The sequence below is a fragment of the Archocentrus centrarchus genome, chromosome 7 (genome assembly GCF_007364275.1).
Source record: "Archocentrus centrarchus isolate MPI-CPG fArcCen1 chromosome 7, fArcCen1, whole genome shotgun sequence".
NCBI classification, from domain to species: Eukaryota; Metazoa; Chordata; class Actinopteri; order Cichliformes; family Cichlidae; genus Archocentrus; species Archocentrus centrarchus.
Window position 1 is genome coordinate 30,200,666 of NC_044352.1, and position 14,369 is coordinate 30,215,034.

At 42.7% G+C, this 14,369-nt stretch overlaps 1 protein-coding gene across 1 annotated transcript in view; it reads left to right on the top strand.

Moving 5' to 3' along the window:
• The window catches only part of LOC115782672 (plexin-A1-like), a 263,180-nt gene that overhangs the window by 96,030 nt on the left and 152,781 nt on the right, over positions 1-14,369 (top strand). The window contains exon 3 of the mRNA XM_030732999.1: positions 4,631-4,762. Coding sequence (XP_030588859.1) covers positions 4,631-4,762 — 132 coding nt within the window. The remainder of the gene's footprint in view (positions 1-4,630; positions 4,763-14,369) is intronic.

A 14,369-nucleotide genomic window follows, 5' to 3' on the forward strand; every position in this document is an offset into this window, starting at 1 on the left:
CAGTTGTGAGGTCCAGCTCCTGAAGAATGTGACATGATGCTAAATGTGCAAAGGTGGCATTGCTGGTTCATTTGGACTTTACGCTCGGATGACTTTTAAACACTGTTGCTGGCATAATTCTAGTCTTACATTTTAAATATTAGTCAAATATTTAAAATGTAATTCTTAACAGCCTTAAAAATTTTGCCATGAGTCATCTAAAAACTGCTTCTCTGACAGCCACCTGTGGCTTATTGCTTTTTACAACAGGGAGCACAAAACAAGGTTATTGAGCCTAAACCCAAACCAGTTCCCCCTCAGGCATGTTTGAACATCATTTCAGACACTTTGAATTTTTATTGTCTGATGTGGTTTTTCTGTTCATTAATGAACTGCATGGAAGTTACAGTTGCAGTTGTGACATCACAAATCCACCTCACCAGGCCTTAAACTGAGGTGAGCTGAGTGAAACAATCCACTTTCAAGCTGAAGAAACTCTTTTATCAAACTCTGAACGTGCATCATTTGTCACAGTGAAGATGTTCTGAGTGGCAGGTACTTTAACCATAGCAGTGGCTGCTGGAATCTGATCATGAATCACCTTCACTTGTAATGGCTTTGGATGGCACTGACAATTGTTGATATCTGTGTGTATCCTCTAAATATTAGTGTGTGCACTTTTTGTCTACTCGAGTGTGTGCACGTTTGTGTGTGAGGGTTAGAATGTCCTTAATATCACCGTCGGTTTGGTAATGAGTCTAATCCCAGGAGGACAGAGGAGACAGAGAGGTCTGAGAGTGGAACACATGGGATGGTAAAGTAGGGGGAAAAAGTGGGGACGTAATGCCAAAGTCAGCACGTGGGCTGCAAACTCATCAGGAAAAGTCACCTTTAACTTCCATTCAGATCCCAAAATAAAGAGACCATCCCTTATCTGAAAGGTCGAAGACATGATCTATGTCTTACTGCGTCGTCCTTAACTGCGACGTGCAACCTGTTCCTGCTTCTTCAATGCACATCACCTGAGAAAAGAGCATTAACTGCATGCCTGGAATATAAATGGACCTCTGAGTTGGCATACACAGTGCAGCATCCCTGCTCTGCGCGACACTTCAGCTTCTCCTCAAGTCGCTGACATTGATGTGTCATTTTATTCATTTTTTTTTTGTATGCATTAAAACAAATTGATTGGTGGATAATTGGAATGCAAATGGCAGCAATTAATGTTCAGCGCACTCATTGGCGAATGGCACCGCTGAGCAAGATTGGAAAAAAAAAAAAAAATATGTATGACTGTCTCGTTCCAAAGAGGTAAACTAATCAGTAAAAAAAAAAAACAGTCGCTTTTAATGACGCATAAGCTGTCAGTAACATCAAAGCAGTGTGCTTTATGGGCTGCTTTTTTATAATCATCCTGGGAGTGGCTGTAAAAGCATATTTAATAAGTGCCTTTTAAAACAGGTAGAAGCTGTTTCTGGAGGAGATTTGCTTTCATCTTCTAGCCGGGGTTCTCTGTTAATAAGTTCCAGAAAGTGAGAAGCTGGACAAAACAGAAAACATTAAAAAGTTCCAGATGCCTCAGTGTCACCCCTGTTTTTGCTTTTACGACTTTGAATTTAGTCGAGCACAGACTACACAGATCAGGAGAAGTAGAATTTATGAAGTTGGTACCCTCTGTTATTTTTACGAGGTAAATACATGCCACGTTAGAGAAGCTCCTGCGAAACAACTCTCTGCTTTATCGATTCTAAATTAACCCGTGCGGCAATGTTTTCTGTTTGATGTGGCGGTGCATGCAGAGGTTGATTATTGTAGGGTTTATAAAAGTTTAAATGCTGCCACTTCATCGGCAAGGAGTCTCCGTTTGCACACAGTAACTTCCAGAGTGCAAAGGTCGCAGAAGGAGTGCAAAAAAACCTGCAGGCTAGTAGACTCGATGAGAATCTACAGTCACTTGTTTCCGTTTGCAGCCTCCTCTGTGCCAGCTGACCTGAATCCCACTCCAACTGCCCTCTGCCCCGAGCTGTAGGGCAGAGCGCGCTCTTTGCTCTTATTCCCTCCTCGTTCCGCCACGGTTCTTCGCTCATCAGAAACGGTCCCGCAGCCCAGGACGTGCAGCAGTTTTAGGATCATCAAATGAGTATTTTTTAGTGTATCTGTATGTGAATGTGTGCTTTTCTACGCTGGTGTTGACACACAGAGAGGGAGAGAGAGAAATCATCAGAGCCAGAAAAACAAGCGGACAAAAGGCCACGCTCACTTTACGTCAATAAAAGCTACCGTTTGTGTGCGTTTTGTGTTAGTGTGTTGTCGTGTGGGAGCAACACGGGGGGGGGGGCTGCTGAAACAAATGACCTTTGCACAGTAGCTACTGTGATACACCTCCTTCGCACAAAAACAACAACAACAACAACAACAAAAAAAAAAAAAACGTTTTTTAAAAGTCGGGAAAAGTAATGTTATTTGCAATTTTTCTGATCAGATCACAGCTCTGAGAGGCTGTCTGCTTCACAGGTTACTTCTTGTGCAAAAAAAAATCTATCTATCTATCTATCTATCTATCTATCTATCTATCTATCTATCTATCTATCTATCTATCTATCTATCTATCTATCTATATTATATATTATACATTACAATTATTATTATTATTAATAATATATTAATATAGAATTAATATATTTATTAATTATATATTATATGTTTTTTTTGTGTTTTTTTTCGCAAAAATAACCTGTTTCTTTCTTCAGTAAACTTGCCTCGTACTTCACGTTTTAGTCTAGTTTTATCCCACTGAGTAGCTCCTCAAAGCTGATTTGCAGGAGCACTTGACTTTTAACCAAAGCTGCTTCCTCCTCTTAAGCATCAAAAGCACATACAGCGATGACAGCCTGTCTGTTAATGAACCTTCTGTTCAGAGAAAGATTAAGGAAACTCTGGTAGTGATTTGGCAGATAATAACCACAGAGACTGTTGAGACCAAGGAGGAGGAAAAAAAAAAAAAGAGAGATGATAGAGCGAGTGCAGGAAAACAGAAAAGTTTTAGCAGACTATACTTCTGTCAGGTGATGGATGAGCAGATGGAGGCCGGGAAATTAGAAAGAGAAGGATCCAGACCTAGAAGAAAAGAGAGAAGCTGAAAAAGATTTACTTGCTGCTGCAGGAGGAGTGACCCTCATAACTCTGTAATTTTGTCAGTAGACTTAACACTGGCAAGCGCCAACCGAAGAACCAGCATTTAGTCGCGTATTGTCGTTACACCCTCAATGGTGTGGAACCATAACAAACTCTTATAATTGCGAGTTTCAGTAAGAATGGGAATAAAATAAAAATACTTAAATTGCCATCTGTTGCTTTAGTAGCCATTTTTCGCCTGACAGCAACATTTCAAGGAAACTCTAGATGAAAAGGGAAATTGGCTGCTGTTACACGAGGTGGAAGTGAATACATCACTTTAAGAACAGAGCAGCTGTACGTGCAAAAGACATTTTAAGGGGAACAAAGAAATGAATGTTAGATGAAATTAAAAGTCTTCAGCGAGAATTTGTCATGGTACTCCAGCACAATGTGATGTGATTAATCCAAAGGACGAGCAAATGAATGAATAATAGTGGTGTGTGATATGTGGTGCAATCAAAAAGTTCAAGGACTCTGCCAATAAAAGTCAAAAACCGTGGATAACTTAAATTTGGTTGACGTCCCCTTAAAGGTCATCTCCTTGGGCAGTGTTGCGCCACTTTTAGATTGACCGCTTCCACTTGATCGTCTTTGGTGCTCACTGGATCTCCTCCACTGTGTCAAAACAGGAAACCTTCAGGTTGAATTTCAGGACAGAAAGTCACAGGGATGGTATAGTAGATGTATGCATTGATGAGCTGAGCCTTGGGGAAAATTTAATGAGACCAAACATCAGATGAACACGCTCCTCCTCTTCTAACCTGAAAACTGCTGTTTGGTCTCATCACTGGAGATGCTCCTCAACATGAAGGTTGGGTCAGGTTGGCACAGGACTTGATGTTTGCTCTCCGGAGTACATGGTGGAGTCACAGATGTTCTACAGAGCAACCTAAAAATAGCGCCTGTGCTGGAAGTACTCTAGAGGTGCACAAAGGCATAACCTTTAAGTCTATCAGCAGGACCCGTATCTGCTCCTTTGTTCAAGGAGGAACAGAATGAGCACCGCCAGAGCTACAAAATGACCAGCAGCTACATGAATGTCTCCGATCAAACAGAAACAGATTTCATGAGGTTGGCCTGAGGGCCCAATGTCTTCTAGTGGGCCCTGCACTCACTGGCGTAGAAGCCTGAATGGTATTTGCCATTGAATACCAGAATTGGCAGGTCCACCACTGGAGGCTTTTTACAGATGAGAGCAGGTTCACCCTGAGTACTGTGGAGCTGTGGAGAACATTATGCTGCCTTTAACACAGAGTGACTAGTTTGGTGGTGGGTCAGTGGTGGTCTGGGGAGGCATAACCATGGAGGGACGCACAGACCTCTACAGGCACCCTGACTGCCATTAGGTATCAGGATGAAATCCTTGTGCTGTTTTTGTAGCAAACAGACAAATGCCTTGACTTTTCTTATTCAAACTATCATTTATGACTGCATCTTAAACATGTCTTTACGGTTTTCCTCTCTTCTCTTTCAGATACTGGTGAATTCCATTTCCCAGCCTGCCTTGTTGTATGAGAATGTTGTGGTGAGCGATGGGAGCCCGATCCTCAGAGATTTGCTCTTCAGCCCAGGCCATCAATACTTATATGCCCTCACTGATAAACAGGTAGGAGGCACACACACAAACACAAACACTTCAGAGCACCATGGTCTAAAGTACAGATAAGCATTGTTAGCAGTTCAGTCCATAATGCAGACTTTTGTTGCTATTGACACTCCTGAGGAAATGATGACTTAAAATCAATAGTCATTTATATATGTGACCATTTTAGGGATGGATTCAGTGATAAGTGACAGAACTATAGCATACAGAACAAACTGCTGTTTTCATGTTTATGTTTGTTTACTGTACCACACACACACACACACACACACACACACACACACACACACACACACACACACACACACACACACACACACACACACACACACAGAAGCACTGATATAGTGCTGCACGCTTTTTCAATGCAGCACTTGCTGAGAAAACAAGAACATAAGCACACTTCTTCAGGAGACAAGTGAGTGAGGAAGAAGAAGGAAATGGAGACAGTTGAAGAGCACCATTAAGAATTGATGAGGAAAAATATATTAAAAATATACACAGGGGGGGGGTTAGCAATCAAGGTAATTACGTACAGTACATATAGTACCACATACTGGGCATGAGCACATGTGCAGCTTAAGCATCATTCCACACACATGCACAGCTCTAAGTGCTCATTAATGTCATGAATATTCAAACGTGCCATATAGGATGAAGTCCCACATACCTTCCTTCCACCAGCAATACAGTTTACAGGCAACTCATGCATGTTTACTTCAGGATATTCCTCATAAAAATCCTTAGTTCTCCACTTATCGTCCTAGAAAAACAAAAACAAAGAAACAGAGTAGTATGAAATATACAAATCAAATCCTGGCATGTACGTGTCATTATCTTTATTCCTGAGAGTTTGATACTGCAGTCGCCTCTCTCCCTCTCATCCATTCTTTACCTGCACGACTCTTATCTCATAATGGTTAATGACCTTGATGTGATAACCTTCAACGAGACTTCCTCAGTACGTAGACAGTAACCGCCGTGTAAGTGCTGTGTAATTTACCAGCGATTAGACTTAATTGACTTCCATGTGTCTGAATGAGCACATAGAGGAAGTGGAAGGTAACTGATACGAATGGATGCCGTTGTTGTTGATGTGACGGAGGAAATAAGGCGCTGTGATCGCAGCTCGGTCCAGGAAGCTGAAATGTGCTCTAAAAGGAAATGCTTGAATTACGTTGAGTTGGTGAGACACATGCTGATTTTGGAAACTCTCACTGAATTATGCATGCACGTGATGATAAAGCTGATTCATGATGTAATTTCAGGCCCCAAATTATTTATAGTTATACTGCAGGTTCAGTTACAATATTAACACAATCAAATGCAGCAGAGCATGTGTGACCTCCTACATTCTTAACACTGCACGCAGGAAGAGGCTGAATTTCTTTTCAAATCTAAGCCACTTATTAAGTAATCACATATTGACCCTGTTTCTGGGTCCAGTCCTCTGCTGAGATGGTTCAGGCTCAAAAGTCCTAAAAAAAACAATTCACTCGTTATTCTACCTCTGTTTTTATCAGAGTTGTTTGTACGTAGCATGTCTTTAAGCTAAGTTTCTAATAACTGCAGTCTCCTTTCTTGTGGTCTTCCTGACACCGGAATATTAAGACTGTCCAACTACGATATTGATATAGAAATAAGGCTCAAGAGCATAATTTAATAAAGTCTGCCTAAAGGGTTGTGCGTATCGGCCTTGTGCTCACCATCTAATGATAAAGTTTGCGTTACTTGGATCCTAGCAGACTCTTGGATACACCACTTTATAACAGCAGGCATTAAGATTTAAGATTAAGATAGTGTTTATTTGTCACATGCACAGTTATACACAGTACAATGCACAGTGAAATGTATTTTGTACCTGCAACCATATATACACACACATATAAATAAGAAGAATAAAAATTAAAAAAAAAGTAATTCACACTATACACTATACTCTATATACTATACACTATACACACTTTTTAAATTATAATATTTACATTGTGCAATAATGGTCCAGTTAGGGCTCAGAGTTGAGCAGACGGATGGCTTGTGGGTAAAAACTCTTCTTCAACCTTTCAGTCTTAGTCCTCAGGCAGCGGTAACGCCGGCCTGATGGGAGCAGGGAGAAGAGAGAGTGTCCGGGGTGGCTGGGCTGTTTTAGGATCTTCATGGCCCTCAGCCTGCACTGCTTGGTGTAAATGTCCTGCAGGTTGGGGAGGGTGGTTCTGATGGTCCGTTCAGCTGAACGAACCACCCTTTTTAGGGCCATGAAGTCCTGCTTGGTGCAGTTTCCCATCCAGGTGGTGATGCTCCCACGCATGATGCTCTCGATGGTGCAGGTGTAAAAGTTCCTGAGCACCTTGAGTGGGAGCTTGAAGTCTCTCAGCCGCCTGAGGAGGTAGAGACGCTGTCTGGCCTTCTTCACAGTGATGTTTATGTGATGAGTCCAGGACAGGTCCTGTGAGATGGTCACTCCCAGGTATTTGAAAGTGTCCACTCTTTCCACCTCAGCACCACTGATGACAAGTGGATGGTAGTCCCTCTGCTGCTTCCTGCTGAAGTCCACGATCAGTTCCTTTGTTTTGCTGACGTTGAGCAGGAGGTGGTTCTCCTGGCACCAGTTCTCCAGGCGGGAGACCTCTCTCCTGTAGGCTGTCTCCTCATTGTGAGAGATTAGTCCCACAACAGCAGTGTCGTCAGCAAACTTGATGATGACGTTGGACTCTGACGTGGCCTCGCAGTCATGGGTGTACAGTGAGTACACCCATGACTGCGAGGCCACGTCAGAGTCATGGGTGTACAGTGAGTACAGCAGAGGGCTGAGCACACAGCCTTGGGGGGATCCAGTGTTGAGGGTGAGCACTCTCACATAGTTCCCCTTACCAGTGTCTATGTGTGAAAGGGTCTTGTGGAGGAGGAAGGATATGGCGTCATCTGTGGATCTGTCTGGCCGGTATGCAAACTGTAGTGGGTCGAGGGTGGTGGGCAGTGAGGAGGTGATGAATGTCTTGATGAGTCTTTCAAAACACTTCATCACCACAGAGGTGAGTGCTATGGGCCTGAAGTCATTGGGGCTGCTGGGGTGTGGTTTCTTTGGGACAGGGACTATGATGGACTTTTTAAAGCAGGTGGGAATCACACACAGTTTCAGTGAGAGGTTGAATATCAGTGTAAACACAGGTGCCAGCTGGTCAGCGCAGGTCTTAAGGACACGTCCACTAATACCGTCTGGTCCAGCCGCTTTCCTGGTGTTTACACGTCTAAACGCCCTCCTCACGTCGCGCTCCGTCACAGTGAGTGTCTCCGCCCCTCCGGCTGGGAGCGCAGCGGGCTGTCGGCTTCCCGACTCAAAGCGCGCAAAGAAGATGTTGAGTTCATCAGCCAGAGAAGCGTCGGCACTCACCGGGTGTGTGTGTGGTGCTTTGTAGTCCGTGATGGTGCGTAGTCCCTGCCACAGTCCCCTGGAGTCAGACTGTTGTAGTTGCTGTTCCAGTCTGCGGCCGTAGCGATGTTTAGCCTCTTTCACCGCTCTGCGGACGTTGTATGATGCAACCTTGTAGTCCTCCATGTTCCCAGAGGCGAGGCCGGAGTTGTAGGCAACGGTGCGGGACCTCAGGGCGTCGCGGACAGATTTATCCACCCACGGCTTCTGGTTGGGAAAAGTCCTGATGGTCCTCCTAAGTGAAGTGTCTTCAACAACTTTCCCAATAAATCCCACAACAGTTTCCGTAAACTCCTCGATGTCTCCGCCCGCGCTGCTGCGAAACATGTCCCAGTCGGTTGAATCGGTTGACTTTAAGCTTCTCAAAGATATTTCCAGTGCTGCTCTGCTGATTTAACCCTGTGGTACCACTATACTGTAGCTATCCAGTGGCAGTATTATGTTCCAGAATGCGCTTGTTTTTGTTTGCCTTGTTTTCTCCCAAGGTTAAAGCACTTCTGTACATTTACAGTTATTAATGACTTCAGCACAAGCATGCCAGTTTTAGATGTCCACTTGCTAGCTTGCTAGAAAACTACTAACAGCTTACTCCAGATGCCTGGCAGAAAGGTTATAGTGATGACCTTACTGGAGTTTTTAACCCTCAGCGGTGCACTGATGATGCCTGTTTGCTTTTAGGAAATGAAGGTTCATTAGGAAATGGCTAATTATGTTAGACATACAGTAGCAAGTGGATAGAACAGAGGTCACGTCTCAGCTCAGCTGTGTAATTTGTTGAGAGCAAAATGATATAGCAACGCTCACTGGAAACCAGAATGATCAACCCTTTGAGGACTGGATCCAAAAATCACTCTAGAAGTTTAAAGATTGTTCCCTTCATTTCTTGAGCACGGTATATCGCTTTCGGATAATTGCAAAGAATATTCGTCTGTGAAAAGAAACTGTAGATGATATCAAATGGAATGAAAAATAACAACTTTGTCCAACAGCTGTCTCTGCTTTAGCCAGCAGTGCTTAGCAGCTGCTCGGCAGGCAGAAGAAAGGCCACGCTGAGAGCATTCGCACATTTTCCCTTCTAATTCCTTTCATCTACAACTGCTATTGCTACCAGAAAGTAATTTTCAATTATTAAAGGTAGTATTTCATTTTTGATGAGCACTGATATGTCTGCTGCATGTCTGTGCATGTTAGTGCAGTGACAGTAGGAGGTCGGTTGCCAGGAGAGAAGCCTCGTTGAATTCACAATGCTTCCTCTTTGACATGATCCGAGTTGATGCTGTTACATTTTACAAATGTAGCTGGTAGAGAAGTGCAGGCATGCACATCGAGGGCTCTTTTTTTGCTGCACCTTTACAGAGCAATTCTTTTGAAACCTGAGGAGCAGATAATAATTATGAACTAAAGACTGACACCACTCTAATGTGGAATATTAAGAGCCAGCAAGAAAATGGGATAAGTAGTGGAAGCAGGAAGCTAAAGCTAGCCTTAGCAAATCTCAAATGCAGACCACATTTTAATTTTCATAATGAACTTGTTATATTTTGCTCATTTAATCCACACAGAAACACAAAATCAACAAGGTGCTGTTTTAAAAGAAGTTTTTGGAGCATGATGATTTTTTGGATTTACTGTTGAATGACTTTGTAGTAAGAACAAGACTCAGGATACGCTAATTTGTGACCTTTAATGGTGCTGGTAGGAAGATACACTTGTAATTTCCCCCGATCTCAAGCTTAGCTTATTTCTTATTGACATTATATTCAGTTATACTGAGTGCCATCCACCTCCTCATCTCTGTTATTTTAGGTTTCCCGTAGCACTTGAGAAGAGATGAAAGTTGGTGGATTTATATGGTGTATAAGTGTATAAGCCAATTTTGGCTAGGGACCAGTGCTCCAATGGAAATTTTTGTTTTAAATTGCATATTTTCTGCCTGTGTAATTTTGTTCCTATGAAAGTCAGAATCACACTAATTGACAGAGAAGACAAAATGGACTGACCAACTCCTCAGAGAGCAGATAATGGCCTTTTACTTCCAGAGCTTCACCACTGACCAAATTTACAGTCCAGACAGAGAATACAGCAGAAAAGGAGGGAGAGAGGAAGGGAGTGGGTGAGAGCTGAGAAGGTGGGAAAATATAATTGGTTTGGAGGATATGCTCTGTCCCTTTGTCTAACTCCTTCTGCCTCATATTCGCAATATTCTTTGGGGTCTGCACGCCAGTCTCTCTCAGTCAGAGTGAGTTTGTGGACTAACTGCTCTCCCAGTAGTGGCTTCAGAGAGCACTGAGAGTAGAATAAGGATCTTCCCTCACTGCTGAATGTGAACCTGTGTTCCAGACAGTAAAGAACCAGAGTGTGTGCAGAGCCTTCTTGGCCTGCTGATGACGAGGCTCTTCCTAGAGGGCGCCTGGACACAAGTTAATGTGGTTAATGGTTTAAGGCTGTTCATCAAGGCGCGTATACACCGCTCGATATTTTTCAAGCCACAGACCCACAGTCTAGCCACAGTCCATTCAGGACTCAAAGACTTGAATGTATTGACAGCATACAAGATACAGCCCCAGCTAGAGTTAGCATTAGTTCTGTCATCTCCAAAGTTATTTAGAGACCCCCAGAGGTATGCCCAGTCCAGTGGGGGATCACATTGTCATGGCTCTATGGCACATTTATATCCACTACAAATCATTTTAACATTAAATGGTAAATGGATCACACTTAAGTGCAGACCTAAGGTAGCGCTTTAAGACCTATAATAGAAAAAAGTCAGCCAGACCGTATCTTTACATTTCTACATGCTGTAGTCCCATCTTGTGGAATATTCCAGCTCACTGTACATCAAGAGAATTGTCAGAACCCCAATTATAATAATATGTATGAAGGTAATCCATAGTAACTACATAAAGTAAACAAGTGCAGTAACCCACAAAGAAAATGAAAAACGTTTTTTTGTATCTACATAGCTGTACATGCTAATGGAAACGGTAAAGTGCATGGAGTACGTTTTGTTGTTAGTGCTTTTTACACATACAATATCTGTGACCCTGTTAGAGGATTTAGCGCACTGGGACACGTTGAATGCATGATATGTAAGTGTAGATCCTCAGGGTTTGCAAAAAGAATTATTGCTCTATCGTATGTGGATGCAATTCTACCGCATTTAAAAGCAGCTACGCAATTGGGAGCGCCGGCGCTCCGGCCGGACTTATTGATGCTAAACTTGTGATTGGTATTGATGATATATGTTTGTCAAGCTTTAGTTTATTGTGCAAGACACAACCTGTATTTTTTAGTTTAACAAGTACTTATCTCATACCTGCAATAAACTAAAGCTAAAAAGGTACTATTGGCTGCTCCCTTATTTCCAAAGGGGTTAGCATAGTAGATGGAGACGCATATTTGATTTGGCACAGATTTTTATGCTGGTGCCCTTTCTGATGCAACCTCCCATTTATTCAGCTTGGGGGTGGAGTACACGAGCCTGTGACTCCCTGATTTATGCTTCAGCAGGAAATCTACGCCGTAGTTAGGTCATAACCGTAAACCCCTCTGAAACCGTATGATGTAACCTGCAGCGTAACCTGACATGCACCTCCCAAGAACTGTAAAAAACTACCACAGCAACGAGCGGGGACCCAGGAGGGAAAAAAAGAGAGCATTTCTATCATGGTTGGCACCGCATATAAAACACCGGCACATTACCACAAGGCAATTAACACATAATGCACCAGTACAAGCATAAATGCAGTGACGTTGGCCACTTACAAGGGTTACGGTGCAGGCTGTAGAAGTGTAAATCAGGCCTGAGGCTGCGAATGTGTCTCAGCATTATTTTAGTTTGGAGTTTTTGGCATTTAGATGGCAGCAGCACATACTGAAAAAATAAATTACAGAGATTATCACCATATAAAGTCGTTATATGTTAGCAGCCAGCCGCCTTCATATCCACACACAGTGTGTTTTTGGAGAGATTTGAGATTTTTTTGATTATTTGAACCAAATATTGACATTGGGAACCTGACACTCTTTCATTTGGCTTTTGGACTTCTGTAAGAGTTTGTTTGAAAGCATGTCTTATACACTGATTATCTAAAACAGTAAAAACACTTGCCTTATATTGTATAGCCACCCCTCCTGCTTCCAGAAAGGCACTGACCCTTCAGGTCATGACACGGGGCTTCTTGGAGCTGTCCTGTGGCGGCCAGCAGCTCATCTTTGGGTGCTGAAGTCAGGTCTCTGTGGATCAGGTTTGTTCCAGCACATTCTGTGGATGCTCAATCAGTTTGGGATATGAGAATTTTTGAGGAGGAGCCTCATGTTGGACTGGGTACATAATCCTGCTGGGGGAAGCCGCTCCCATTAGGGAGTGCTGTTGCCACATACGGTGTAGTTGATCTGCACCTATGGGACAGAACTACACTTTACCCTCCCTCCGTGTCAGTGGTTTTAATATTGTGGCTGGTTGATGTACATACCCACTCTGTGACAATCATGTTCAGAAGTGAGGTGTACCTTGGTGTTGTTTGTCCTCTCCTTCTCCTCTCCTCCTCCTTTTCATCCTTTCATTTCTCTCTCCTTGTTGAATAATAGAAATGCCAAGTGATGAGAGCTCAAACATCAAAAAGCCCATTTCCCAGCTTGACAGAGCAATTTACCTTTTCCCATATTCACTCGCACATAATTAAAAGTAGTGGATTGGACTGCAGCGTATAGACCGCATATCTGTATAGCAGCAGTGACTCACATATAAGAAGGCGCGCGCAGAGAGTGCAAAAACATAAAACTGATTCACCGCGAGTGGAGAGTTTTCGATTAGCGAGCGATGGATTTATACACGACTCCCTTTGTGTCTTTGCGAGACACACACACTCCTACTCTCACACACATCCTCTCGTGTTCTTTCACTCTATGTATCTTTGTCTGCCTCCAGCTTTGGGTCCGTCTCTGTCTGTTCAGCGATATCGCATCATTTTTGTGCTCATAAAAATGAACAACGGCACTAAATCAATTTTATCATTGCTGTTGTTTCCTCGTTACACGTTCAAATTGTCCCAATCTAATAAAAACAGTGTGCTAAAAGAGATTTTTCATCCTGTCATCGCCCTCTCTTGTTGACGTCACTGAGACAGATATTTCTTTTTTCCTGTATGTCCCTATGGATGACATCACCTAATTGCTTTAAAGTAAGCGACTAAATGGATTAAAGCTCATAATCTATTGATTTCTACTGTACCTTTGTACCAAGAGACTTACTTATCATATAATTACCAGTCCTGCTTCTAACATGCAGCTTCCTTTTCACTAATTCCCGCGATAATGAGCTGTTCTTTAATTTCCAAATGGACGAATGACTTTTTTGATCTACTTCTTGTATTGATACAGAGAGTGCGCGGTCTCTGATCTTTTCAGTGTAGTAACATCATGACCAGATTTGCACTACTAAACTCAAAGAGCAAGGTCAAGCCTCTCCGCTTGTAAAACAGCTTCATTAGGTCACACGCTGGCAGCGAATAGCCTCGCCCCCTGCCTCCGCGAGGCCGCTCAGACAGTGGCATAATGTTCAAATGATGTACCGCCGTATATCGATTTCGCTACAGTACAGAAATGTACTGAGCCGTACTGTACTGCACAGTAGAGAAACCCTACCCCTGGCACCGCATCAGACAGGGTTCATATTCAATTCACTCAGCATTACTGTACTTGGAGGTCATGCAGAAAAGACTGCTGTCTGCTTCTTTTATAGCACTTTCTTTGGTGTTTGTCCAACTTTGAAGTAGCTAAGGAAATGTTATTGAAGACAGGCGCAGGAAAAATAATGAGATGAGGAGATGAGGATACAGAAAGCTACTAGAAGTGCCCTTGGCCCTGTCAGTTAATTGGTTGAGTTGAGTTTTGGAGCAGCATGTCTTAGCATTTGTTTTGCATGGGCAAATTGAAATTGGTGACGGTGAGGTTTATTTTTTTAAAATATTGAATATTGTTTGAATTTTGTCTCTGAGCATGACATTGAAGCCCCTCTGGGATGCTGGGCGCTCAAGTTCAAGTGTAATACTTGACTTTAACTGAACTATGAACTGCTTAAGGATTTATCCATAAATTAGCATTAAGAAACACCCTTTTTTTTTTTTTTAGCTTTTTTTGCCAAATAATTGGTTTCTCATCACACATATACAGCTGAAA